The 16,218-nt window shown below is 43.7% G+C and overlaps 1 protein-coding gene across 2 annotated transcripts in view; it reads right to left on the minus strand.

Annotated features, from left to right (window-relative positions):
- Nucleotides 1-16,218, minus strand: part of AGO4 (argonaute RISC component 4) — a 46,928-nt gene that overhangs the window by 24,445 nt on the left and 6,265 nt on the right. Inside the window, exons 2-7 of one of the 2 annotated variants that reach the window (XM_030217376.1) lie at nucleotides 14,574-14,739; nucleotides 3,124-3,244; nucleotides 2,306-2,487; nucleotides 1,893-2,029; nucleotides 1,570-1,704; nucleotides 1,112-1,199 (exon numbers count right to left, since the gene is read on the minus strand). In XM_030217376.1, the coding sequence (XP_030073236.1) occupies nucleotides 1,112-1,199; nucleotides 1,570-1,704; nucleotides 1,893-2,029; nucleotides 2,306-2,487; nucleotides 3,124-3,244; nucleotides 14,574-14,739 (829 nt within the window). Of the gene's footprint in view, nucleotides 1-1,111; nucleotides 1,200-1,569; nucleotides 1,705-1,888; nucleotides 2,030-2,305; nucleotides 2,488-3,123; nucleotides 3,245-14,573; nucleotides 14,740-16,218 lie in introns of those variants that run through there. The other variant, XM_030217377.1, reaches the window with a different exon arrangement.

Below are 16,218 nucleotides of genomic sequence, written 5' to 3' on the forward strand. Positions count from 1 at the left end.
ACTCACGGCTGCTTCCCCCAGGCTCCATCTCCACAAGTCTTACCACAGATAAGAAAGACTCAGGATTGATCCTCTGTCCCATGCTCTCCAGCAAACCTCTTTTTCTTTTTTTTAAGGCTGTTGTGCAGGAAAATGAGTGCGGTGAAGGGAGGGAGGAAGTACATTTGCATGGCACCAGAGACAGGGATACGAAGACCTCCATATTTGACTCTGCAGACTCAAGTCACCCACAAAGCTTAACTGGGACCAGGAGCAAATCACTTACAACCAGAGGCTGAAAATTGTGTCCATGCACTTGCTGGAGATAGAAAATACTAAGGAGCTGGACTGGATGCTAAGAGAAATGTCTCAGCTCAGTTTTCAGTTCTCTATCTTCATCTGCTGGTTGATAGACACCATGCCACAGGTTCTGAAATAGTGGGAAGTTAAATAATGGAATCAAGAATTTATAACCAAGCCCATCATTTCAGATTTCGGGTCTCAGAAAATCATTGTTACCCAATAGCTCTTGCCCACACCCCTTTAAAAGTGCATACAACTGAGACTTGCGTTAACTCCAAGATGGAGTTGTGAAGTTTGCACATACTCCACACAGGTTCACTTATAAGTCAACAGTCCCGTCCCCCCTTTATTTTTTACATTACATATTACACTGTAGACCCAATATAAAATGGATTTACTTATAATGCAGTCAAATATCATGGACCCCACTGCCCATGTTATATAGGATCTACAGTGTATGACACAATGATACCCATTGGACAGATTTAAACAATTCTTAGCATCCTTCTTGGACCATATTTTTAGGATTTCAGATCCCAGATCTCACCCATCCAAGAAATCTAAAACCCAGTAAATATAATGCAATTCAGTCCAACTCTAGGTTTAGCTGCCGTACACATCAGAAAAGATAGAGAAAGGGGAGTGTAAAGAAACACCTAGCAAAACTGAACGTCAACTGCCATAAACTATACCTGAAACTACTGCTTTGGATAAAAGCAAATCCTGCACACTTAAAATTAGATGAAAACTTTTAAATGTCTGAAACTTCATCTCACTATCAAAACCATATAGTGGTACTACAGTTAGCCCACACATTTAAGCAGCTTACGTCTGGTGGCTGGCTGGGCGGCGGGTCACGTTGCACACTCTGTACTTCCTCTTCATCTGTCCACAATGGGTCACCTCCACTTTTAAACCTACAGACGTCCCAAGAATATGCAACACGACCATAAGCTTCAGTATCATTCAGCAAGAGTATCTACCTCTACACAGATTGTTCTACAGTGTTGCCAATACTTCAGCAATGGCATCAGCTGCTGTACCATCCTTTGCCCTCTCTCGCTATAGGTTACATACTGCTACACTCTTCCCCAATATAGCTACACAATTTATATTTAACACTTTAAAAAACCAACCCATTTCTCAAATTACTAGACCTCAGTGCCTGTCAAATTTAAAACGTTTTGTATTCTGCACTAAAAAATCCTGACATGAAAAAGCAACGTTAAGCATGCAGATACTATTAAACCCAAGGAGATGTATGACAAGTTATTAGGAAACATTTACCTCGTATTTCTTTGGTAAACTTGACACGCTGGGAATCTGTAAGGGGTTTGGTTTGCTCATTGATGTTCTGAATATCTAAAACTTCACACATGAACTCAATCACAGGCTGAGCTCGGTAGAAAGCAGTTGCCGATACTGAAAGTAAAGAGAGGAGGTGCTCAGGCACAGCAGAGGTTTATACATGACCTATCCTAATTCACTGCACTGCCTTCCTGGCCAAGTTTAAAATCTGATTGTTTCAACAGCCAGGAAGATACCAGAAAGCAGGATTTTTAAAAGTGACTCAGTTTCTATCATGTTTAGGCAACAAAATACTTACATACCATCGATATTAAGCATCATGTTCCACATGGCTGGGCGGACTGACTGATGGAAGCCAAACCAAACTTCTCTGCCCCCTCCCAATGGATGGTAGTACCCCTCAGGGGGAGAGAAAAATGAACGGCCCACTGGGGTGTAGCTGGACAGAAAAGATAATAGCACAGCATCAAAGAAATGTTTCACTACATAAAACTGTGCCTTTTGGAAACCATAGAAAGGAATGTTTGTGATGTCTTCAAGAAACTCTTTTCTACTGTAAACCATCCTAATCCTTTAGAAAACCCATTTAAGACAAGCATTATGACATTTGGATTTAGCTCACACTTCTTTGGTATGATTTTCATTTATATGCATTGGACACGTTTATTGGCTAGAAATACATGTCCAAATTATGTCAGCAGAGAAAGACACCTACCGCATAGATGGAAGATGCCTGGTAATAACATCGAGAGCTTGCACGGAATCGTCAGGAACTTCACTCAGGTGCCCCGACAGGGCTTCCAGGAGGAGCTGAAGACTGACCACCGACACCCACTGAATTGTCACTTTAAAGGTTTGATCCTTACCCTCACCTGGAAGTGTCACCTCCAAGTCAACCTACAACAAGAAGGGCAACCTTCAGAATCAAACCACAATGCAAGGTAAGGGCTCAAAATGTACAAAACTAAAACCAGAGCCTCTGCACAGAAAAAAAGTGCACCAATAACTAGTGAAGTTGCACTTCTCATACAGAACAAGTAGAAGAGGAGGGGCTGATCTGAACACGCAGCACCACCAATGACGTGCATTAAACTAGTTTCATTCACATCGGTCAGGGCTGGACCTGTTGGAAAGGTCCCAGAAAAGGCCATATCAATCTGGATACAGTTATGAGATTTTATATACTGTTTTTTAAATTGTATTTATGTTATCTCTAAACTGGTTTTGCTTGGAGTACATCCAAGGAAGACAGCAAAGAAAAGCAGGCCAACGCAGCATCTACCAGTAGGTCAAACGCACTGGGCTCTATAAACGTTACAGCCCTGTGGGGGAGGGGGAGGTGTCGCTGCCACCAACAGAAATGTTCAAGCTGACACCGAGCAAAGACTGAAAGGCAGGATCTCTGTTGTGGTTACACACTCCAATAGTGGATCAAATGCACTTACAAAAGTGCAACCAGGTATTTCAGGGAGGGAGGGAGACACAGATTAAGATACCTAAATTAGGAAGGACACTGGTCAGTATCATACTAACTCTGTCTCGTCCAACAGGCAGTGGATGTGCTGTGTACATGTTCCTCTTGCCATCATAGCCAGGTTGCCGGTCTCCAAATATTTGCATCTTAAAGTGACGCACCATTGTATCAATCACCTCCCTGAAGGTAGTTGAGGAAAAATGAGTAAATAGAGAGCAGATGAGTAAGACCTGAAAATAAACTTAAAGGCATCTGAAACTACAAACATGATAAAGTCTTCCAAGTGTTCATGGCACCATGAACACACAAACCATTTAGAGGTAAACCAAGCTCTTCACTCAAGTTCCTTGCTTTTTGTAAGACAATGGTTTGGGTCACACACACCTGTTCATGAGAACTCCCTGAACCAAAATACCTTCATGCGATAAAAAAAAAATTATGATTGAAAGATGGTCTGGCCCTCTTCATTCAAATGACAGTTATATGACTATATGTTAAGATATCAGCTTTGATGGTGGTGAGCAGGGGTGAATCATGTAGGAAGACAGATTTTCATTAAAATCAGAAGTGATGGAGGAGTTAAGATGATGGCATGACCTGGTTAGTGCACTAAGATGTCTGGTTTCTTTGGTGTTTCCTTATGGCTCCTAAACACAAGGGCAGACTCTGGACATACTGATGAATTCCGTTTTGGCAAGCTCATAGCCACAGATTGATAACTTTACTCAGAAGCTTTCTGGCGATGTTGCTGGCTGCAGCTCCTGATGGTGAGGTCTTCTATGCAACCCACTCATCTCCCTGCCCTTGGCTGGGTTCCCCACTTGCTTCAACAGATGCAGCGGGTGTCATGCTGGAGAGCAATGCTGCCAGTCTTCAGTATGTTCAGAAGAATTAGCCATACAATCTGTCAGTGACTGGTCCAACTCAACAAAACTCTTGAGTAGATCTACAACAGGTGCCCCATGTATTGTGGTGGACAACTTACTTGGAGCCTCGGATGCAAGGAGCATTTTACCATCAGTTTCCTGATCTGAGGTCTCTTTGCAAACTACAAGGAATATGTTGGTGAAGTTGGACTCAAGTCACTAGTCTTCTTCAGATGTGACCTCCTTGGTACAAACTGTAGTGTACTGACTCAAACATAAAATAGTCTTGAGGAAGAATTAGGAAAAGATTGGTTTAGAGCAAGATGTCCATGAATCAGACTACTATCAATGTGTTAAGCTCAAAATACTATTGCTCTTCAATTCATGCTAGGTGTCTCAACCTACATGTATTGAACTTTCCCAGAGCAGTAGTTAGACTCCTTTAGTCACTTAGAAGAAATATCTTGTTGAAGTCCTGGGACTATCTGCAGCCGTTTACCTTGTATTAGGGGGGGTGGGTGTGTGTGTGGGAGGGGGGTTATCAGAGAGAGGAGGATTGAAAGTTTGGACATTTCTGCCACACTGGAGTCATCAGATGAAGAGGTCCAAGGCAGAGCTATCTACTAATCAACTTAGTCTTTGAACAAGACTTGAATGTGTTTGTGTCTATACTTCAGAAGGCTGCTGTTTTGTTTATGGGATAAAGAATATGGCTCTATCCGGATGTTACATGTGCAACGTAGGAGAGACGTAAACTGTTTCTTTTCAAGAATCAAGAGACTCTGGTGTTGGGCATGACCTTTCTTTGTTATTTAATCAAGCTTTTAATTATTCTGGAGTTAAATACCTGTTCTTTGAGCCAGAACCACTGTCTCTGTTTGGATTTGAAACAGTGTCTGCTTTGCCTGCATCCCAACATAGTTTGGTAGTGAGTAGGGCTGTACATCGATCAAAATTTTTAACCGCATGATTAATCAAAAGATAAATGGGTCCAACTCCCCTCCTCTCCATGGGTACCATTTTCCTCCTTTCCCTTCCCTCCAAGGGCACCATCTCAGCACCTCCTTACCCTCCCCTCCTCGGGCACCATCTCATCCCCTCTTTTACCCTTCCCTATATGGGCACCATCTGATCGCCTCCCTTACCTTACCCTCCCCTCCCCTCCCCAATATGGGCACCACCTCATCGCCTCCCTTACCTTCCCCTCCCCAATATGGGCACCATCTCCTCCCTTCATGATCACCATTGTTTCCCTTCTTTTTCCTCCCCTCCCATCTTTGATCTTTCCATCTCCTATTTCCAGTATCCTTCCCTGCCCCCCCCCCCCAAACTCTTTCCTCTTTCTTCCACCTCCCCCATGGTTCACATCTGTCTTCTCTTCTGCTTCCTCTTTCTCCCATGGCCCCTGTCCCACCCCTGCCATGGTCCGAATATTTCTTTTTTCTGCTTCCTTTTTCTCCCGTGCCCCTGCTCTACCCCCAAAGTGGTCCACATTTTTCTCTTCTTTTCTTTTTTCTGTTTCCTCTTTCTCGTATGCCCCCCCCCCCCACACAGCCCCTGCTGTGGTCCATTTATACTACTACTTAACATTTCTAGAGCGCTACTAGGGTTAAGCAGCGCTGTACAAATTAAAGAAGGACGGTCCCTGCTCAAAGGAGCTTACAATCTAAATCTGTCTTTTCTGCTTCCTCTTTCTCCCGTGCCCCCACCCTGCCCCTGCTGTGATCCACATCTTTCTGTCTTTTTTTCCTGCTTCCTCTTTCTCCCGTGCCCCCCCCCACCCATGGTACGAATATTTCTGCCTTTTTTTCTGCTTCTTTCTTCCATGCCCCCCACCTCTGCCGTGGTCGCATCTTTCTTTCTTTGGCATCTCTTCTTACTTCTCCCAGCACAAAATGTCTCCCTGCAACAGGAAGTTTCTAAGGCGGAACTTCCTGTTAGAGAAATGCTGCAGGCAGGGTGAGAAGCAGCACTGTTTTCACTGCAGCAGTGAGGAGCAGAGAGAAGGAGCCACAACGGAGAAGGGGGTCGCTGGAGTGCCGTGTTGGGAGAGGTAAGAAGATATGTTGGCTATGGGGGAGGACTGACAGCGTTAACATGTTAAAAATTTTAATGGGAGTTATTCATTTAACACGTTAATCACGCATGCAGGGATAGTGGAGGCTGATAGATGCCGGAAGTGTGGAGTGGGCATGACTTCTTTGGCACATGGGTTATGGCAGTGTCAGCGGATTCGGGGTTTCTGGACAGCTCTTGCCCAGTTTGTATCGAGGATCTTGGGGTGTAGAATACAGTTCACATTCGAACGTGTCATGTTTAGCTCGCCAAGAGTGTGGGCAATGGGAACAAAAGAAGAGAAGCTATTCCTGAGTAAGTCTTGCATTTTGGGGAAGAAATGCATATTGAATCATTGGTTAATGGACATACCACCCTCCTACTGGTATTGGAGGAATAAATTGCACGCGCTTATGATATGGGAGGCCAGAGGTGCCCGATTTACTCCCAAAAGGAGGAAACATTTCATTAAAACTTGGACAGCATATTTGAATGTAGTAGCGCCCAGAGTTAGAAGTCAGGTGTTGAATGAGTTGGAGTGAATGGGGATGAATGTGGAGATTAGAGCGAATGGTGAGGTAAGGAGAAGTAGTGAGGGGGGGAGAGGGCGGGGAGGGTGGGAATAGGATTGGGGATAATTCTGAGACAAATATCGCCGACAACTGATTATGTGGGAACTGTTTTAGTCTTTAAGGGGTTGATGTTGGTAATAAAGCTGTACGACCCATATAAAAGAGGCGGAGAAGCTAGATGAAGGGTTATAAGAAACAAGGCCCTGTGCAGTAGGCCGTGCCTTTAATCTACTGCCTCATGATGAAGAGTTTTCTTATTATCAATACCCTGAACAGTATGTCCTACATGTTGTAGCGCGCTATGAAGTTGGTTTTCGTTAATAACTTGAGGGGGGCGCCGGGTGGGGAGAGGGGATGGGAAGGGGGATAAAGCAAAAAACATTAACAAGTTGACTTGAGTTATAACATTGATATTTGTATTGATCTTCTTTCATCGCATAGAATGTACAACTTTAGTTGTTCTCAATAAAAAAGATTTAAACATAACACGTTAATCACGTTATTAATGTGTTAAATGGACAGCCCTAGTAGTGAGTAATGGAGAGATGTAGCTGGGAAGCTGAATCACTAGTGCTTTTCTTTAGTAAGTATTCCCGATTGGAAATTCCACTTTTGTGCTTTAGAATTTGTTTCTTGTTACTTTATGTAAGATTCTATGACTTTAATGTTTCTGTAATTCAAAATCAGAAGTGAATTACCACCCAAACTAATTTTTAGAAGACAGAAAGATATTTTACCTGCATTCAAAAAACACTGAGCTTGGAAACCAGCATTTTATAATCAAGTAGGTGCTTCTCAAGTGCCCCCAATATATACTATACATATACAGTAAGTGTTACTAGGAAAATATACTACCCACTTTTGTGCACTACACATGTAACATGTAGATGTTCCTGGAGCACAGAATAAACAAAGGAAGATCAGCACGTTGGGTGTGTTATCTTATCAACTGCATGCTCTTAGCAGTGCATACATGCACAAAGTTAGTCATGATTTAAAGCAGGTGGACTGTGTGTTAACTTTCTGGGGTACTATTTATAAGTGCACAGAGATACATATGATGCTGCACCCATTTCATCAAGGTACATAAGTACATAAGTAATGCCATACTGGGAAAAGACCAAAGGTCCATCGAGCCCAGCATCCTGTCCCCGACAACGACCAATCCTGGTCAAGGGCACCTGGCAAGCTACCCAAACATACAAACATTTTATACAAGTTATTCCCGAAATTGTGGATTTTTCCCAAGTCCATTTAGTAGCGGTCTATGGACTTGTCTTTTAGGAAACCATCCAACCCCTTTTTAAACTCTGCCAAGCTAACCGCATTCACTACACTCTCCGGCAACGAATTCCAGAATTTAATTACCGGTATGCGTTGGGTGAAGAAAAATGTTCTCCTATTTGTTTTAAATTTACTACACTGTAGTTTCATCGCATGCCCCCTAGTCCTAGTATTTTTGGAAAGCGTGAACAGACGCTTCACACTCACCTGTTCCACTCCACTCATTATTTTATATACCTCTATCATGTCTCCCCTCGGCCGCCTCTTCTCCAAGTTGAATAGCCCTAGCCTCCTTAGTCTTTCTTCATAGGGAAGTCGTCCCATCCCTGCTATCATTTTTGTTGCCCTTCGCTGCACCTTTTCCAGTTCTATTATATCTTTCTTGAGATGCGGCGACCAGAATTGAACACAATACTCAAGGTGCGGTCGCACCATGGAGCGACACAACGGCATTATAACATCCTCACATCTGTTCTCCATACCTTTCCTAATAATATCCAACATTCTATTCACTTTCCGAGCCGCAGCAGCACACTGAGCAGAAGGTTTCAGTGTATTATCGACGACGACACCCAGATCTCTTTCTTGGTCCGCAACTCCTAACGTGGAACCTTGCATGACGTAGCTATAATTCGGGTTCTTTTTTCCCACATGCATCACCTTGCACTTGCTCACATTAAACGTACCTGCCATTTAGCCGCCCAGTCTTGTAAGGTCCTTCTGTAATTTTTCACAATCCTCTCACGAGTTAATGACTTTGAATAACTTTGTGTCACCAGCAAATTTAATTACCTCGCTAGTTACTCCCATCTCTAAATCATTTATAAATATATTAAAAAGCAGCGGTCCTAGCACAGACCCCTGAGGAACTCCACTAACTACCCTTCTCCATTGTGAATACTGCCCATTTAACCCACTCTCTGTTTCCTATCCTTCAACCAGTTTTTAATCCACAATAGGACATTTCCTCCTATCCCATGACCCTCCAATTTCCTCTGTAGCCTTTCATGAGGTACCTTGTCAAACGCCTTTTGAAAATCCAGATCCACAATATCAACCAGCTCCCCTTTGTCCACATGTTTGTTAACTCCTTCAAAGAATTGAAGTAAATTGGTCAGGCAAGATTTCCCCACACTAAAGGTGACAGTGACCTATGTGCCTTTCCTGCCTAGGTGCCTCATAAAAGATTCCTACCCTTTTGTTGATGCTGCTTTGCTTTTATTCCTACTTTGAGGGCACCTTTATAACGTATATTGAGGGCAATGTATTAAACAATTAAAAACTTCACAAAACGCCACTTAGTGCATTTTGTGACAGCATTCACCACTTTAGAGAACAAAGTGGACTTGAATACAATTTTGCATGTGGAAAACTACACAAATCTCTCATCAGCACAAAGATACAATCTAACATAGTTAGAAATGAAGTAATGCAAAGCAGCTCTTTAACTTTTAGCACATAGCAAAATTAAAACAGGAAATTGCTCGTACATCCTGTTGAAAAATAGCTTGCAGAAAATTTGCAAATGAAACGTTAAATCTGGTACACAATAGTACAGCAACCTCAGTGAGTTAAGATAACCAAAAAGATTAGCCTAGTCTAACCCAATCTCTCTATATAAAAGGCAACATCAACGTTCTATGAAGCCTCCAGCCGGAAGTGTGAGGGGGGCGAGATATCCGGTTTCCCTATGAGTGTCTGCCCCGCCCTCTCTGTAACACAGTCAGTGAAGGAAAACAGCAGAGCACGAAATCAAATCGCTGGCTCTGTAACAGTGAAGGACTCAGAGGGGGGAGGGGAGAGAGGCCAGAGGGCAGGGACACACACACTCCCACATGCACACAGAAGAAAACATTGCTAGCCCCCGTTTCATTTGCATCAGAAACAGGGCTTTTTTACTAGTTGTTTATATTCCGCCAGAGTCGCTATACTCACGTTAGCCCTCTCCTCAAGTCGCTTCACTGGCTCCCTATCCGCTTCCGCATACGGTTCAAACTTCTCCTTTTGACATACAAGTGCATCCACTCCGCAGCTCCTCAGTATCTCTCCCTACACGCCTCCCCGTGAACTCCGTTCGCTGGGTAAATGTCTCCTGTCGTCCCCCTTCTCCCCCACTGCTAACTCCTGGCTCCGTTCCTTCTATCTCGCTGCTCCCTAGGCCTGGAACAGACTCCCTGAGCCGGTACGTCAGGCTCAGTCTCTGGCTGTCTTCAAGTCTAGGCTTAAAGCCCACCTCTTTGCTACTGCTTTCAACTCCTAGCCATGACTCTCTTACTCAACACCCTCACTTATCACCCCTACCACTGCAATTTCCCCACCCCTAGCTGCCTGTTCGTCTGTCCAATTTAGATTGTAAGCTCTGTTAAGCAGGGACTGTCTTTCCATGTTCATTTGTACAGCGCTGCGTAAACCTAGTAGCGCTATAGAAATGTTTAAAAGTAGTAGTAGTAGTAACCCTTCCTCGCCAAACAGTGCTTCTGTTAAATTTCACTAAAAAAATGCCCATCAGCTAAAAAAAAATCACTAGACAAGTTCTCCAAGCATGTTCACTGCAATATACCAATCAATCTTTCTCAAAATCTTATCGGTAGGGGCCAGATGTCAGATTAAGCTTCAAATACTCCTTCAATAGAGTTCTATATTCTTAACAATCACTTCATCTCTCAGGAGACTAGTATTAAGCATCCAGGAGCACTCAGTGGACTCCTCACAAAAATCCAAAAAGGTCACCCAACAAGGCGCATGCTCAGAAAAAGTTACGTTGCTAACACTCGAACCTGCCTCTAAAAAAAAAGGTCATCTATAAGGGAAAATTGCAGGTGAGGAGAGGAAAATAAAGTACAGTCCCGTTGCGTGACATGTGCATATCTCCACATATCATATAGGCCAATATCTTGCAACAGAAGCTTCAAAGCATGAGAATTCAGTTTCTCACCCGGGGTCCGCGCCCCAGTGGAATCTAGGGCTGGATTAAGACAGATGTTACAGGCTTCTCCAAAAAAAAAAAAAAAAAAATCAATGGACCCACTGCAAAACCACCCAGCTGTATCTTTAAATCATTGATAAAAAGCCCACTGGGAGCGAATACATTGGCAACAGTAAAAGTAACCCCCTCCAACTGCAGTTGTACAAAAAGATACCTCCCCAAAGAAACTTATTTAGCTTTATTTGCATACCCAAAACCCTTTTTGGAATCTTGCGTATCAGAGGCAAAAATCTGATGGGGATAGATTCTATGTCTCAGCAAATGTTCATAACGTTTTAGCAAATGGGTCTCTTGCACAAGAACAATGTATGCTTTGTGGCGTGAGAGCTCCAGAAACAACAAGCTTTTTTTCCTAGGCGAGTTGAGGCCATTAACATTTAAGGTAAACAACTTTACATCAGAATCTCATAGTACAATCATAGTCCACAGACTGCTCCAGAGTGGACTCCAAAACAACAAGAAACAAATATGGTCCCCCAAAAGGAAGAAAACACAACAGAACACCAAACAAAAACCCCATGTACAAAATCCCCCCCTCACAAAAAAAACAAAAAAAATAAATAAAAATACCCCATACCATGGTCAGATTGTCAAACTCCCACAACTCAGGGATCAAATAAAAAAAGAGGAGGAGATCTCCTGTAGAAAGAAAACAGGAGAATAAATGAGTCAACCTCCCTCCCCCCAGCTAACCCAACTCCACCGCTTCCCAGCTAAAAACAAAAAAAAACAAACAAAACAAAACAAAAACATAAGCAAAACCTCACTAGATTAATGACACACAATTACCAACTCAAACCATTAACATCCCAATTGCTGTTAAAAGAACGTAAGTGTTGCCATGGACAGACTGAAGGTCCATCAAGCCCAGTATCCTGTTTCCAACAGTGGCCAATCCAGGTCACAAGTTAACACTCCACAATCACACAAAAATACTCGTCACAGTCAATACTGCTAAAAGACACTATCAAACCCAAGGTAGACAGGGCCTGCAGACAAATGCAGCTTCTCCAGGTCAACTATCAGAAAAGTACAACCTGAAGAAAGTCCTCCAGCTGCCATCAAACTGAAATAAAGAGGGGTCTTCTGAGAAAGCCTTATGCCCTTATTTGGGGGTTGAGACCATCGCTTAACTTTCACTGTTGAGGAAGAGGCAGCCTTCGGTCCTACAGGCACCTCTGATGCCAGGCTGGCACCCCACAAAAGCTTCCAGGCCTCCTAAGGCCTTCTGGCACGACACAGTGTACCCTTCACCGGAAAGCATAAAGCCAGAGGAAAAGTGTGAAAGCGGATAAGTCCTGGTGCACAGAGACAGATGCATGTTGAAAGGTCAAAAATTGTGTTGGCAGGAGCTTTCTGAAGAACTATTTCTTTATTCACATACCTTGTGAACCGCACCAATATGTCTCGTGGCCAATTATCTACCACCAGTCCTAGGGCCCAATGCACCTGATCCAGTCAATGTCAGGTGCGTCTTCACCCATCCTCAGCAATTGATGGCATGGCACCTGCACTATTTTCAGAACATTCTTCTGATTATTATTCTCAGGTACTTCCTAAAACTGAGATTCTTCCACAGGCCCAAATTTTCGATATCGTCCATTCAACTGCATCTCCAGCGATGTGCATTTAATTTGCAAGTCCAGCACAAATTCCCTTTGGTCTTCAACTTGTGCCTCCGTCTCCTCCATGCGTCAGCCAAGGTCCCAAATGTCCCTGAGAGTATCAATCTGCATGGCACGTTCACCATGCATGCATCGTCTGAAGTTTGACCCGCAAATCTTTCAAACATCGCCAGTCTTCTCTGCTCAAACTGAACAAGTTAACTGGGTCTTAATTCTCATCATCCTCGAAGCAGGTAGGGGAAGTCTGTTCCTGATCAGGGGAAGGCCTCTTCTGCTCCTGGGCGCTGAAACTGCCGCAAGGACTCCTTAATATCGGCATTTTTACGTTTGTGAGCCATAGCTAACCAAGGAGAAGGCACACTCTCACAAAAAGCAATTCCAAAAGACTCAATGCAGCAAGATTAGGGCTTTAGTTTGCTAGATGGGAGTGAGACCTCAAAAATCAATCGGCCATCCGGGAAGCCAACGTCACGTCCTCTCGCCAAGCACTGTTAACATTAATGCCTCCTGGTTAAAAACAGCTTACTTACCGTGTGACCCGCTGAGGTGTCCTGTGGTAAAACCATGCACTAAAGTTTCTGAATTTCTCAAAGGGGGCATGACAGCACAAATAAGTCAGTGCAGTCACAGTACTGCGCACTGACTAGTGCAGGATTAATGCGTGAGCCCTTACCGCCTGCCGAATGAGAGGTGGTAAGGGCTCACTCACTAATTTTTGATAATGGCCATATGCCAATGGCAACATTAGCACATGGCTATTAATTGAGAAAATTTAGTCTCATCCTGCTGGTAGACGTGCACAACCCATCAGTCCAATCCTGGGCCGGTCCGGAGGGATGCTAAGGAAAATGGTCTTAGCACGTAGGAACGACCCGCGTAAGGATATGCTAGGGGCACTTTTTACCACAGCTTAGTAAAAAGGACCCCAAAGTTAATAACAGCCTAGCACAGCAGAAATTCTAAAGCACCACAGTTACTTACAGAACTCGGGCACCATCTTTATTTGTTAGTAGAAATGTAGCTACAACTAGAATGTTCCAGCATGGAAGTACAACTCCCAGAGACTGAGCTTAGCTGTTCCCTAATGCATGAGTAAAAAAGCGTACAAACACAGGAAAGCATGCTGGTGGCTATGAACATACACATGACTAACAGCCAGTGCATGTTTTCTAGCAAAAGAGGTGCCAGTACTTAAATGACAGGCCACCTTTCAGGGGTGGGGTGATCACTGAGGGACCCACCCCATAATAGCCAGGCCTCCTGCAACCAGTCACAGACTCTATGACAAGGCAGAATTGGTGTGTAGAGCCTGAGCTCTTTCGTTAAAACTTGGGACCACGGGTCAATTTTAGCAGACAATGGAAAAGGTGCCGGTACTCAGTACCCCCAAGTACCCCCTCAAAAAAAAAAGCCCTGCTAACAGCAGAATCACTACTCTACCCATACAGAAGTTTCACAGGCGCATAAGTCACATGGGCATGCAGAATACTGCATATACCTATTGGTATGGTACCTACATTTCTGCATTCTACCACCTCAGCATCTCCTCAATCCTGCATCTGGGTGCATGAACACCTCAGCTCTTCACGCCCTACCTTTAGCCCTCATTCTCATCCACAAGAAAACAGCTGCAGGTCATTCATGCCTGCACAGAAAGAATAGCTAACCTTTTACTCTTCCTCAGACCAAGTGTTAAAGCCCCAGCATTAAAATACGGTGCGCTCAGCCTTCATGTACCTTTCTGCATCTAAGTTTAATAGCTAACACCTTCAATTAACACTGGATTTAAGTGTGCAGCACACTGATATCTACGCAGAAGTCTGTATGTGCTAGACTCCTTTCTGCACAAGAAGCTGAACTCGTGCAAAAACTTGTAAACAGAAGCCACACTAAGCTGTGTGCTAAGTCTGACACAGGTAGAGACGATTTGCTGCCCTGCATTTAGATCACTAACAAATCCACAGGACTGGCCTTGTTGATATTTCTCTAGTTAAACATCAATAATAGCCTACAATTAAGAACAATTCAAGTTTAACCAAACAGACTTCAAGCATGTTTATGTGAATCTCAATTAGGCTTGATATTTTTAAAGGAAGCACGGCCCCTAAACCCAAGCCCTACCTGTTTACTCGTCTGGGCCGCTTTTCTGGTTTGATATCCACATCGTAGTGATAGACGTCGATTTTGGGGATCTGCACCTGGAAGTGATTGGCTAGGAGACGGATTGGCTTTCCAAGAGTGCCTAGACCAGGCCGCCGCGGAGGCTGGAAGAGGCTGGTAGGAGGCCCTGTGGAGAAAGACAGGCAGATAGGGTCAGTGTGATCATCTTTGCATAATACTGCCTCCCACAATGCAGATCGGCGGACCTAGTAGGCTCATAAAGGGAACAAAAAGCAAAGAAAGGCACTTAACAACTGTAAGCCCATTTGGCCAGGAAAATTGCTTATGTACCAGAGTAGAATATGTGCTGAGCTCAGATTCCGAAAAGGTGAGTAATAATTCTAACAAAAACTCAAATCCAAGTATAAGTCTACATCATGAAAGCTCTAAATGAGGCTCTAGACTGCCATTATATTTAAATGGTGGAAAATTATTTTGTCAGTGATCTTATTTGCCTATTTGTAACTTCAATGGCTGATTGAATAATTAAGCAAGTACCAGAGATAAAACTGTACATCATTTGTAGCTTATGGATTTTTTATTCCACTCAATTAAACCTTAGTTGCAATGCTTTAGTCAGTGACAACTTCTTTATGTTGAATAAGATAAAAAGCCAAGATGAAGATTTTAGATCAATGTTATACTGAAGTGCAAATAATCCAGTTTTTACAGTATCATCTACTGTATCTTGCTGCCTACCTACCCTGTTTCCCCTGAAAATAAGACCTAGTAGAGGTTTTGCTGAATTGCTAAATATAAGGCCTCCCCCGAAAGTAAGACCTAGCAAAGTTTTTGTTTGGCCCCGATGGGACATGGACACAGAAACCTTAATTTTTTCGCTGCAGCCCACAGACGAAATAACATTAAAGAAATGCAAGAAACAAAACTGAGGTGGAAAATCTATCGTCCAGCAGACTCCTACCATCCTCCTTCACGCTTTTGTGAAGATCAACTACTGGTAAGTGAGCCCGGAAAGAAAAGAAACATCCCCCTTGCAGAAATAATAAAAGAAAAGAAAATGAGTAACCGAGCCCTTTCGGTGCTGCTCCATCGCCCAAGGGCTAAGTCAGATTAGAAGGATGGAAAGTGTTGCGAATGTACAGGAGGAGCGCATAAAGCGCCACCAACGGGGAACGGAGCTACCATAGAATTTTTTTTTAACATTTGTAATACGGTAGGGATGATCCTGCGCCCTAAGCCCTCTCACAACCTCCCGAGACCCCCAGCCAGAGCAGCCCAGCCCCACATTCCATTACCTTCCCTAGTGCATACCCCTCCGTTCCCAGACCAGCCAGGGCAGCTCTGCTCCGCTCAAGTCCTGCGGTCACTGTGGGCAGATAGGCAAGCCATGGCCTACTCCTGCAGGATACCGCCCCCCACTTCAATACTGTTCCCGACCGCCACAGTCCCCCTACTACTCCTGAATAAGACATCCCCTGAAAATAAGACCTAGCGCATCTTTGGGAGCAAAAATGAATATAAGACACTGTCTTATTTTCGGGGAAACACGGTAGTTACCAACCTTTCCAGGTTTCAGCACATTACTCAAGTAGTCAATTTACATTCAGTTACCTGTTTAAAATTTTTCTCAACTTCATTGTAGACT

Source organism: Microcaecilia unicolor, chromosome 11 (genome assembly GCF_901765095.1).
Source record: "Microcaecilia unicolor chromosome 11, aMicUni1.1, whole genome shotgun sequence".
Classification (NCBI taxonomy): Eukaryota; Metazoa; Chordata; class Amphibia; order Gymnophiona; family Siphonopidae; genus Microcaecilia; species Microcaecilia unicolor.